This window comes from Mustela nigripes, chromosome 6 (assembly GCF_022355385.1).
Source record: "Mustela nigripes isolate SB6536 chromosome 6, MUSNIG.SB6536, whole genome shotgun sequence".
NCBI classification, from domain to species: Eukaryota; Metazoa; Chordata; class Mammalia; order Carnivora; family Mustelidae; genus Mustela; species Mustela nigripes.
In genome coordinates, this window is record NC_081562.1 from 99,474,828 (window position 1) to 99,486,898 (window position 12,071).

The 12,071-nt window shown below is 43.0% G+C and overlaps 1 protein-coding gene across 4 annotated transcripts in view; it reads right to left on the bottom strand.

Annotated features, from left to right (window-relative positions):
- Window positions 1-775: 775 nt before the first annotated feature.
- The window catches only part of SLC2A3 (solute carrier family 2 member 3), a 103,431-nt gene continuing 92,135 nt past the window's right edge, over window positions 776-12,071 (bottom strand). For all 4 annotated transcript variants that reach the window (XM_059403616.1, XM_059403615.1, XM_059403614.1 and 1 more), the window contains 7 exons: window positions 10,451-10,691; window positions 9,837-9,999; window positions 9,331-9,518; window positions 6,281-6,385; window positions 5,594-5,695; window positions 4,944-5,147; window positions 776-3,337 (listed from right to left, as the gene is read on the bottom strand). In XM_059403616.1, coding sequence (XP_059259599.1) covers window positions 3,122-3,337; window positions 4,944-5,147; window positions 5,594-5,695; window positions 6,281-6,385; window positions 9,331-9,518; window positions 9,837-9,999; window positions 10,451-10,691 — 1,219 coding nt within the window. In that variant the 3' untranslated portion in view covers window positions 776-3,121. The remainder of the gene's footprint in view (window positions 3,338-4,943; window positions 5,148-5,593; window positions 5,696-6,280; window positions 6,386-9,330; window positions 9,519-9,836; window positions 10,000-10,450; window positions 10,692-12,071) is intronic.

A 12,071-nucleotide genomic window follows, 5' to 3' on the forward strand; every position in this document is an offset into this window, starting at 1 on the left:
TTCTGTAAGCAGAGAAACAAGAGATGAAGTTAAGGAAACGTTTTAGGTAGAGTAACCCTAAGATATTTTTAGGGGGGTTTTGATAATGAATGAAAGCAGTATATACTCTAAGTATTACTCCAGGGTATCAGGAGTCAGCTAGGACGTATGGTCACCAAATTCACCAAATTCATAGTAAGGGATTCTGGATGCCACTTTAAGTGTGACAAGATGTAATCAGGCTTTAAGCAGAGGAGTGACACAATCTTTTTGGTTACTCTGGTTATTGGAAAATGGATTGAGAGCGCACAAAAATGGAAAAAGGGACCTGATAGTCCCACAATTATGGAGAATATGGTGCAATCCCCAAGCTCTTTCAGGACATTCAGGGTTTCATTCTCCTTCCTCCTAACAGAATACCAGTGTCATGATTACCGTTGCCAGTAGGAAGGCTTGACAGAGCTCATGCCTGGGCCAAACAGAAGTAAAAAAGTAGCCATTCAGGTAACTTTAGTAAGGATAGGGAATGTAGGGAAGGGAATGTCAGAATGTCAGTCCATAAATGAAGGCATGAAGGTGTTAGTAAGTGCAAGTGGGTGTGTTTTCTTGTCTAAAGTTAAGGGGCACATGGGTGGCTCAGTGGATTAAAGCCTCTGCCTTTGGCTCAGGTCATGATCCCAGGGTCCTGGGATCGAGCCCCGCATCCGGCTCTCTGCCTGCCTCTCTGCCTACTTGTGATCTGTCTGTCAAATAAATAAACAAAATCTTTATAAATAAATAAATGGAAGTTAAGAAATGTAAACTAAAGCTGATTTTATTGAAACCAAAGCAGAATAAAAAAAGCATGTGATGTCATATGTACATTCAGAGTTTTTATTTCAAAACAAAGAACCACAGTAACATTAATAATAGAAAATCCATTTGGAAATATTCACAATCCAGTCACCGAGAAATGAGAAAACTTCCACACAGCGTTACTGCCAACCCACTGTTTTTTGAGTATTCAGAAGCAGAGGGGCGGTTAAAGTCACCTGGTCAACCACGCCCCATTCCATATAAGCTCTGTGAGTTTCTTTTCCATAGGCTGTGACCAGGGGTAACAGTGAGAACTGGTGACTAAAATACTGTCGAAGGCAAGGGTTTGGCTAAAGGGTCTGAAATATTTTAAGCACCAAGGAGAGAAGGGTGATCAAGCAACATATGAAAGAGGGAAGACAGAGTAAGGTGTCATGGGGCCCAATCTCCATTTATAAAAATACTGGGGAACGAGATGATTTGTAGAGGTGTCCATGACCTGTGGCAAGCGTACATCCCTCCCTCCACCTTGTCTGACTCTAAAATGCTCCACAGTTAGAAGTCTTCACTTTCTTTCCCCCTTAAAAGAAAGGCTCCCTCTCTCCTCCCACTCCCCTCCAAGAGGTCATATGTTCTGATCGCACACTTTCCTTTCCTACTGCCACTGTCTGGGTAGAGAGGGAGGCAGAGTCCTCCTCTACCCTCCATCTCAACATTTAAGGAGTTCTCCCCCAACTGCCCGACAAGGAAAATTAGCCAGATGAGCCTGAACTCTGAAGTCTGGAAGAAAACTGTAGATACAAATTCTACCCAGCAAAGGCAGTGTTATTTATATATAATATATATATGTATATGGAGATGAGTTTGAACACCTTTTATTCAAAGGGGGGCTGTAGGAACAGAGGACACAAGTTACCAGTCATCTACTCCCACCCAGAGCAAAGTGACAGTGCACATACATTCATACTCTCTCAAGTGTGGGCTACGCTGCACATTTACTCATACTACCCCAAATGTATGGTCCCCTGCGGGCACTTGCCGTCACACTATGCAAATATGGTAACAGAACAAGCATGCGACGACCCTAAAGCAGTATACTTCAACTAGGTAATTATCGTTCAGGAAAAATCCTCTCCCAGAGCTGAGGTTACAAGTTCCAAGTTAGTTTATGAACATTCTCCTCTGAATTCTTTTAAAGCTATGGCTTAAATATAATTAAAAAAACAACTAAAATCTCCTAAAGAACAAAATGGAGAAATACAGAACCTCCACCAAGATCCACTATTTTGGGCTTTTCATTTGGAAGGTTCTCCTACCAGGCGGGTGTTAGGAATACTTAAAACACCCCCCACCCCCATCAGTCTGCAACAAGGGGAAGTAGTTTTGTCCAGTGAAGAGAGAAAGATTTCTAGAAATAACCTTCCCTTCTCTGGACTCCAAGAAAAGTTAGAACCCACCCACCACCATTAGCTATAATGCCCATCTTAATAATAACCCTAGGTTTCAAGTAATACTACATATAATTTTAAACAAAGAAAGAAGTTCAAAAGGTAACCACTAGCTTCTTAATACAGGCACATGACTTTTCTGAGAAATTAAACTTTAGAGTTTCCACCTGAAGGTTAAGAGGCAACGTGCAGACTTCACACACCCCATCACGTACCCTCTGAGAACACGTTATGCTTCTCCCTGAATCTGCCCTTATTGCACCTCGACCTCTCTCGCCAGCATCACATCTTCTACCCTATAACCTCTCCTCAAGCGCCTCCCTCTATCCTCTATTTCCTTATGTTTTCATTATTTGGTAAAATTATTTTACACTTAAAAAAATAAATATTTATGCAATAAAACCAGAAGATTAAATAAATAAACTCAAGTTAATTTGCTCTGCAGAGCTGTATGGAAGCAAAGAAGGTGCTCTTATTTAATCCCTTTCTGCCCTCCACACTCATGTACATCTGCTTCCTGAAAGTCTGGGGTCAGGGAAACTGCACCTCACTCTTACTCCCCTACTGGCCCTCGCGAGGCCCTATTAGAACCCAAGGGAGGAAGAGCTGGCAATGTTGTCATATGGCAAGCGGCCAGTTCCTCCTGAAATGAAGGTAGGTTCACTTGGTCTCTCCTCAACAGAAGAGAATGTCCAAGAAATGAAATGTTTCAAAAGCCACTGAAGATACTAGCTCCAGCACTGGGTTCCTCTGAGTGCTCATGGAGTGTGTGGGAAGAGAAAGGAATCAAGTAGCAGCATTCAGAAACAGTCCTGGGTTACAACCTGATGCGGTCTCTCCCTCATCTGGGGGAGAGGTGGCTTTTCCGTGTTGGGAGGGAGGCGGGAAGGAGGCATGGCTTAGACGGTGGCAGTCTCCTTCACGGGCTGGATGCTGTTCATCTCCACAATGGGGCCCTTCTCAGCTCTGTTAGCCTCCCGTGCCTGCCCTTCGAAGGCTCGTGTGATTTCCTCAAAAGTCCTGCCACGGGTCTCAGGGACTTTGAAGAAGGTGAAGACCAAGAAGATAATGAGGAAGCCAGTGAAGATGATAAAAACATAGGCTCCTAGATAGAACTAGTGAAAAGATACCGAAAAAAGAGTGTGAGTGTAAATTCTGGTCATTGCCCAACCTCTCCTTCCCATCCATTTCTAGGAGGCTTCAAGGCACAAGCCTTCCGCATTTAACAAGAACATGGAGTCTTCTTTGTGTCTTTAAATGCCACTTCTCACTTACTGTATCTCTAATCCTGTGTCATTCCTTTTCCCATTCATTAAAGATCCCAATCTGCTCCCAAATACCTATTGAGTATTCCAGGACATTTTTTAAAAAAGGTTTTATTTGTCAGAAAGAGAAGAGAGAGAAACAGAGTGTCTGCACAGGCAGGGGAGAACAGCAGGTAGGAAGAGGCGGCGGCTCCCCACTGACCAAGGAGCCTGATATAGGGTTAGATCCCAGCTCTGGGATCATGGCCTGAATTGAAGGCAGATGCTTAACTGACTTGAGCCCCACCCAGGGGCCCTAGGACTTCTGATTATTTTAAAAATCCGGGTTTCAAAAAAAAAATTAAAAAAAAAAATCTGGTTTCTGAAAGACTCACAAATACAGGAAATGTACTCTAGATGTCCACTGCAAGTACATTTATTTAAGGAATCAGCTCCAGGTCATTTTTGTAATAGGATCTCATTCATTAATATCCTATGATTATTAATGAGTCTGTAAGGTCATAAAGTCATTAATGCCAGCTAATTCAAACTGTGTATTTAAGTGTTGTTCTGGAATCCTTTGAGACTGATCATGATCACTGTATCTAGACAGAACTATTCCTGTAATCACCCCAGACCAGTGGTCTTTTTAAATTTCCCAGTACTGGGACACCCGACTGCCTCAGTTCGTGGAGTGCGCGACTGGATCTTGGGCTCATATTGAGTTCGAGCCCCAAGCCGGGTGTAGAGATTTTTTAAATTAAAATAAATAAAAGTGTCTGGTTTGGGGGCACCTGGCTGGCTCAGTCAGTAGAACATGTGACTTGATTTCCATGTCTTGACTTTGAGCCCCATGATGGGGGGGTAGAGTTCACTTTAAAACACAGAGGTCCCCAGTTTTCCAGTTTTCCCTCCTGCCACCCAGGTGCCCCCATTCCTTCTTTTTCTATATGCTCTTGAAAATGAGAAGAAAATCTGGCTTAAAACACTCATCTGGGGCGCCTGGGTGGTTTAGTTGGTAGAGTGTCCCAACTCTATTATTCGCTCAGGTCCTGATCTCAGGGTCAGGAAATCAAGCCCCAGGTCAGGCACAAAGCTTATTAGTGTGCAGTGTCTGCTTGAGATTCATTCTCTCCCTCTTCCTCTGCTCCTCCCCTTCCCACAATCTCACTCTCTAAATAAAATCTAGGGACACCTGGGTGGCTCAGTTGGTTAAGCGTCTGCCTTCAGTTCAGGTTATGATCCCACGGTCCTGGGATCGAGTCCCACAGGGAGCCTGCTCCTCCCTCTGCCTGTTACTCTGACAAATAAAAAAATAGTATCTTAAATAAAATTTTAAAAAACAAAACAAAACACCAAAACACGAAACATTCAGTATCTAATCCTCTGTGGCATCAGTTGCCAGATTTTAAATGTGTTGGCTTTAGTGAGCTGATTTCGAGATGGGCTTGGTTGAGTTTGTTTGTAATTTACTTACTGCAGCTGAAGGGAAGAGTAGCCCAACGAGAAAGTTGGAGGTCCAGTTGGAACAACCAGCCACTGCCATTGCAGCTGGGCGGGGTCCTTGGCTGAAGAGTTCGGCCACGATAAACCAGGGAATGGGGCCCGGGCCAATTTCAAAGAAGGCCACAAAGACCAAGATAGCCCCGATACAAACAAAGCTCATCCAATTATAGTCATCCTAAATGAGGAAGGAACAAAGAAAGTTAGTAGTAAAGACAGCTCAGCCTGGATAGGATCTAGCCTCCCAGAGATGAGGACTGACTGATAATGAAAAGCTCCCTCTGTCCTGGGGTACAATGGAGTTATTTGACTTAAGGCTCAAAAGGCTGGGTTTCTGAATCCTAGCCTTGTGCTCACATGTGTTATTCTGCACTAAGATCATCTCATCACCCGTAAAATGGGAAAAATTACCTCAACATTACATGAAGAATTAAATTACAAGCCTGTGTTATGTAGAATGTATATACAGAATCGTAGCAGTTTCACTACCCATCTCTGATGATTCACTTTTTGTAAAACACGTGACTTTATGGATCTCCGACCTCCCCTTCCTACCTGTTGTCAGAGTCATCTATAACCTTCTCTTCCCATCCCCTCCCTCTCCTTCACTCAAAGAGTACTCACCTTCAACAACAAGGAGATGGTCATAAAGATGGAACAAACAGCCATCCCTCCGAGGCCAATCATATGCAGAGTCCTCCTCCCTGCCCTTTCCACCAGAAACAGCTAAGAGAAGAACAGAACGTAAAATTTCTGCTTTCCCTTTCAGCAAAACACTGTTACCAACTACCTGAATCTGCCTTACCAATAGCAGGATATTTGTTATAGTCATACTTCCCTGTTTATTTACTTAAGATTTTATTTATTTGAGAAAGAGAGAGGGAGAGAAACAGCATGAGACCGGAAAGGAAGAGAGGGAGAAGCAGGTTCCCTGCTGAGTTACGCACCCCATGCGGAACTCGATCCCAGGACTCCGGGATCATGACCTGAGCCAAAGGCAGTCACTTAACCAACTGAGCCATGAAGGCAACCCCACACTTCCCGTTTTAGTTCTGAGTTTAAAGCATCCTACAGAATCCCTTTAATGCCTCCCTCTTTCTCACCTACTTCTTATTTGCTTGAAGTGAGTAGACTTTTATACCCATCATTCAACAGCTCTTCTTCCCCAGAGAAGAACGAAGTAACACAAAGGTTTATTGTTTAAATGATGGTAGGGAGGAGGGAGATGGCAGGACAAGAAACCCAGCTTTGAACATGTATCGTAAGAACGCCCCTCCCCCCACCCCCAAACTTTCACACCAACCAACTTACAGAGACAACGGTGAAGATGGTATTAACTACACCCGCGCCAATGGTGGCATAGATGGGCTCCTTAACACCTGCGTCCTCAAAGATTCCTGTTGAATAATAGAAGACCTGATAGAAAACAAAAGATAAAACTGTGAAACCACAGCTGTGCACAGCAGTTAAGAAAACCCTCAGAAAAATAAACTCCCAAGTCCCAGGAGGTTAAGGAGTCCTTTCTGGGCTTTTTGGTTCACTCAGTGTCTTTTCTACAAAGAAATCGTCTTCTATATCTTATCTCTCTTCTCTTCTTGGTTCTCAATTCTAGCTACTTGTTTCCATTTTCTTCTTCAATGTTTACTCCTCCTGCTCACTGAAGTCTCCTCCTTAACAACTATTGGTTAAGCTTTTTTGGTTTGCTTTAAAGGCTTTTTTGTTTTGGTTTTTTTTTTAAATAACCTCTACACCCAACATGGCATTGGAACTCAAGACCCCAAGACCAAAGTAGCATGATCTTCCAACAAAGCCAGCCAGCAGCAAATTCCTCAATTTAGCTTCTTCAACAGACAATTCCTCTAACCCTTGAACAGATACCTATTCTGACAGCGAAGCAACTGGGAGTAACCTCAGCCTGCTCGTGAAAATAGGAACAGAACCTCAGCTGACCCCTAACCATAGGTCCTTTCCAAGTGTTTGAAGAAATGACACCAACTATCATTTTAATTTAACATTTACTTAGTATTAAGTAAGCTACAGTTTATACTGTTTATTATTTGCTGGTCAGCCTGCTGAAATGTAGGGTTACTACAGCTACCATAGTTAAAATTTGAGATGTCCAAATACTGAACTCAGACCTCCAGGGAACACGGGAACAGATCTAGATCGGCTAAGGTTCAGTCCTTCAGGTTTGGGTCAGGAGTTTACTTTCATCTGGAGTGTTTGCCCCTTATACCCGTATTGTCATCAGACTTTGTGATGAATATATGTGTTTACACTGGGACTTACCTTCTCAAGAACTCTTCAAACACCTACAACCTTGGATAGAAACTATGTTTAATTGTTTTTTTAAAGATTTATTTACTTGACAAAAACACAGTAAAAGAGGGAATACTCCCTATTCGTGTTGTGTCAAATGAAAAAAAATCAAAATTAAAATCTTAAAAAAATAAGATTTTTAAAGTAACCCCTACACCCAATGCCCTGATATCAAGAGTCACACACTGTATCGAGTGAGTCAGCCAGGCACCCCCACAGTGATTTTTATTTTTATTTATTTTATTTATTTATTTTTAAAAAGATTATATTTATTTATTTGACAGTCAGTGAGAGAGAACATGAGTAAGGAGAAGGTTAGAGAGAGAAGCAGACTCCCCGTGGAGCTGGGAACCCGATGTGGGACTCGATCCCGGGACTCTGGGATCATGACCTGAGCCGAAGGCAGTCGTCCAACCAACTGAGCCACCCAGGAGTCCCTTTATTTATTTATTTAGATTTATTTAATTATTTATTTGTCAGGGATAGAGGGAGAGAGAGCGAGTGAGCAAAGGCAGACAGAGAGGCAGGCAGAGGCAGAGGGAGAAGCAGGCTCCCTGCCGAGCAAGGAGGGACTCAATCCCAGGATGCTGGGATCATGACCTGAGCCGAAGGCAGCCTCCCAACCAACTGAGCCACCCAGGCGTCCCCCTTTATTTATTTTTTATTAAGATTTTATTTATTTGACAGAGAGAAGAGATCAAAAGTAGGCAAATAAGCAGGCAGAGAGGGGGGGAAGCAGGCTCCCCGTTGAGCCGAGAGCCAGAAGCAGGGCTCCATTCCAGGACCCTGAAATCATGACCTGAGCCGATGTCAGAGGCTTAACCCACTGAGCCACCCAGGCGCCCTGGTCATAGTGATTTTTAAAAATGACAAAATTTGAAACTGGGATCCATTAAATCATCTCAGAGGTTTTTTTTAAAACTACTTTTTCTCCTAGTTTCTGATGTAACAGCCTCTAATCCTTCATGAAAAGCACTGCTATTTCAAATACAAGTAATCTTCTTGTATGTGAGGGAGAAAAAAGGCCAAGGACCAACTTGCTATTTTGAGTATCAAGTAAGTGTGTTTTGCAAAATGCTTTGCTACAGAATGATCTAATGGTATTGATTCAAGAATTACGTGATGAGAAACCCTCTGGGCAGAATCAGAACAAGGCTGTGCTTCATATCCAAAAACTATCTGCGAATGAATAGATAGAAGGTATGGGAGTATCCTCTTACCACTATTAGAACCTTCTAGTTCTAATAGAAGGTCGTTAGTTATCTGCAGAATTCAAGATACCTGCCAAATACTAGCTTCCATTTTGCTCCCCACTTTGAACTGAGTCACTATATTCAGAGAGAATAGTAAGGTCAGCTCTCAGTTCCTAGTGTGCCCCCAGATCTTTTGTATTTATTTCCTACTTCTTCCCCAGGGCTTTAGAGTGATTTTTTTTTTTAAGACTGTAAAGTCCTGGAGAAAAGCCACAGAGTGTATATTCTTGCAGCTGCTCCAGTTGCATGGCCTGCCTTATCATTGATGACATCAAACAGGACTGATCAGAGTAAAAGACAACTAGAAATAAAGAATAAATGGTCGGAAAAGAGGATTAATTAAAAGTAGGTAAATATTTCAACAAAGTTTGAAAGAGAATTAAGAGTATTAACGACAAGTTCCAAGACTAAAGGTGATGAATTTTTTGTTTTATTATTTATTTTCTTATTTCCCCACATGGAAAACATGTACTGCAGATAAAATTTTAAAGAAATAAAAACAGGGGCGCCTGACTAGTACCCTCGGTAAGGCATATGACTCTTGATCTCGGGGCCCTGAGTTCTAGCCCCAGGGTGGGTATAGAGATTATGTAAATAAACTTATAAAAAAAAAAAAGGAAAAAATAAAACAAGTCAAAACCTGGATAACCAACATTTTTGTAAATGGCTGCTGTATGTAAGAATTGTGGGGACTCTGTAGGTAGTAAGGAGATGAGCAGCCACCCTCGCTTGGCCCCTCCAGCAAGTGGAAGCATGTGTGGGACAGCCAGGGACAGAGCAGCTACTCACAGCATTGATTCCAGATAGCTGCTGGGACAGCTGGAGCATGATGGAAATCATGATGGGCTGCTGGTAGCTGCGCGATCGGAAAAGCTCCAACACCGTGGGTTGCTTCTCTTGTGCCATCCTCGCGCTCTCATCTTTCATCTCCTGGATGTCCTGACTCACGTCCTGGGTGCCCCACAATCGTTGGAGGACTGGTCAGACAGACAAAGGATAAAGATAAGGTGCCATCTCGACTTCATTTCCCCAGTAACTCAGCTGGGAAGAAGTCACACTGGAATGAGCCCCAGATAATGGCTCATCTATTAGCATCTGTGCCCTAACCCTAACCTCCTTCTCACTTCACTCTTTAAGGGGTGCAAAGTTTCTGACTCCAGAGCAATCAGGAAAGTCTCCACTTGGGTCCAGAGGAGCAAGGAAAAGGAGTGGACAAAACACAGATCCAAGACCCTCATCCTAAAATAAAACCACAACCCCAAAATTCCTACAGCAAAGCTGTGAAGGATACTCACTCTCCTTAGCACTCTCCTCTTCCCTTCTGTTGATGAGCAGAAATCTAGGACTCTCGGGGCAAAACGGAAGGGCTGCACTTTGCAGGACAGCTGGAATGATGGTGAAGCCCAAAAGCAGGGGCCAAAGTTCTTCCGTCCCCATGATGACTTTCAGACCAAAGATCTAGAAAACAGATACAGATGATACTTAATAATTCAGGGCGCCTGGGTGGCTCAGTCAAGTTACGTTATCTGCTAGTTGGTTCAGGTCATGATCCCAGGGTCATGGGATCGAGTCCTGCATTCGAGTGGGTTAAGTGTGCTTCTCCCTCCACCTCTAGTCTTCCTCCCCCGCTCTTGTGAGCGGTCATGCTCGCTCTCCCCCTCTCAAAAACGGAATCTTAAAAAAGATAAACTTAAAAAAATTTCAGAAAATCATCCATTCTCTTACCAAAGGAAAAGATAAATTCTGTTTCTTCTTTCTCTATGCTGCCTGCTTCTTTAGCTATCTGTGAGTTACAGTAATAGGAACACCTGAAACTTACATATGCCAGAGATTCCTGAGAGCTTTATCTATGTTAACTCATTTTATGAGTCAAGAAACTAACACGTATTAAGTAGGAGTTCTGGAGTACCTGAGCCACCAGGATTCCGATGACGATGCCCAGCTGGTTGAGAGTACCGAAAGCCCCCCGAAGGGCAGTCGGAGAGACCTCACCAATGTACATGGGCACAAAACCTGTGCAGAGTCCACAGAAGAGGCCAATAACTAACCGGCCCAGGATCAGCATTTCAACCGACTTGGCAATTTTGCAGAACCCCATAAGGCAGCCACCAGCAACGGCCAGGAGGTTGACAATCAGCATTGAATTGCGCCTGAAAGGTTAACCAGAGAAGACAAGAGAAGTCAGCAAAATAGGCCCAGCGGGATCTTCTCTTTCCTCATCTCTCTACCCTCCTCCAGTCTGTTATCAAACATTCTAGTTGAGATAAGATCAATGGTTCTTACACCTTGGTCCACAGAAAAACTCACCTAGAGAACTTGTTTCAGATTGTTTTAATCCCCAGTGGCAGCCAGGATTCTAGCAAGCACAAAGGCCAGTAGTTCTCAAACTTGCCCACAAACTAACTGCATCAGCTAGGAATCTGCAAGAAATTAAAACTGTCCCACCCCACCTCAATTTACTACATCATTAGGTCTGACTTTGGAACTGAGCCCAGCAACCTTGTTCCCAGAAGTCATCCAGGTGTTGAGTCTGGCAAAGGTCTGAGAAACACTGCCCTGGGCAATTCTGATGCAGCTGGTCCACAAACACACTCGTGCAATTTCTGGACCAGTGTGCTCTTGTTATGCTTCTTACTCGATTTTGTTAGCTGCTAACAAAATAGCTGCTTAGGTGCCATCAACACACTAATAGAGACAGACTTTCGACAAGTTTGTCCATGCACAGAAAGCAGACCGCTTCAGCTCTCTGGTTCTCGGCTAGTCTATGGTGAGGCCATTTACAGTAAGTACTGATAGCCAGTATAAAATAATAAATTACTGCATCTGTGTTAGGTGTGGGAGGTCAAACCACTGAAACAACTAGAGAAAGTCAGAAGTAAGAGCTTAACGCTGAAAATTATTGCAGATGCTTGAAGAGACTTCAGGGATTCTGCCCTTGGGTGGCCTGTTGGAATTACCCGGGAGTTCTCAAACACTGGTACTTTTAAAAGCTCCCTGGGAGATCCTAAATGTGCGGCCAAAGGAGAGAACCTACTGTTAAGAGAAAAGTTTTATCCCTCATCCTCACTTTTACCTTTCTCTGCATTCCTTTCCCAGTTTCCTTACTTCCTTTATTAGGTTCTTTTGCTAATAATGATAGGAAAATATCACTGAGTTATGGGAGAGCCACATTAAAATTTCAATGCCTTTAGTAATCACATGGTGGCCTCAAAAATACAAACACAACAAACCCCAAGTGTTATCAAATAAAATGGACTGCTTTAAGCTTTTTTAGACATTGAATTCCATGTTTCCAGGAACGTCTAATTAGCAAATGAAATGGTTTCTTCACCAATCATTATTGAAAGTGTTCCGCTAAGACATTTTACTAAGTCAGCAGAGAATGAGGAGATTCAATTTTCTTTTTGGGGGAAAAAAATGTCAGTTATTTGGCCATTATCCAAATCTGCCACAGGCCAAGGATTATAAAATGTTTCCTCCCAATCCTGCTTTGTAAACACCTGCATGAAATCCCAAATTTTCTAAGAAAA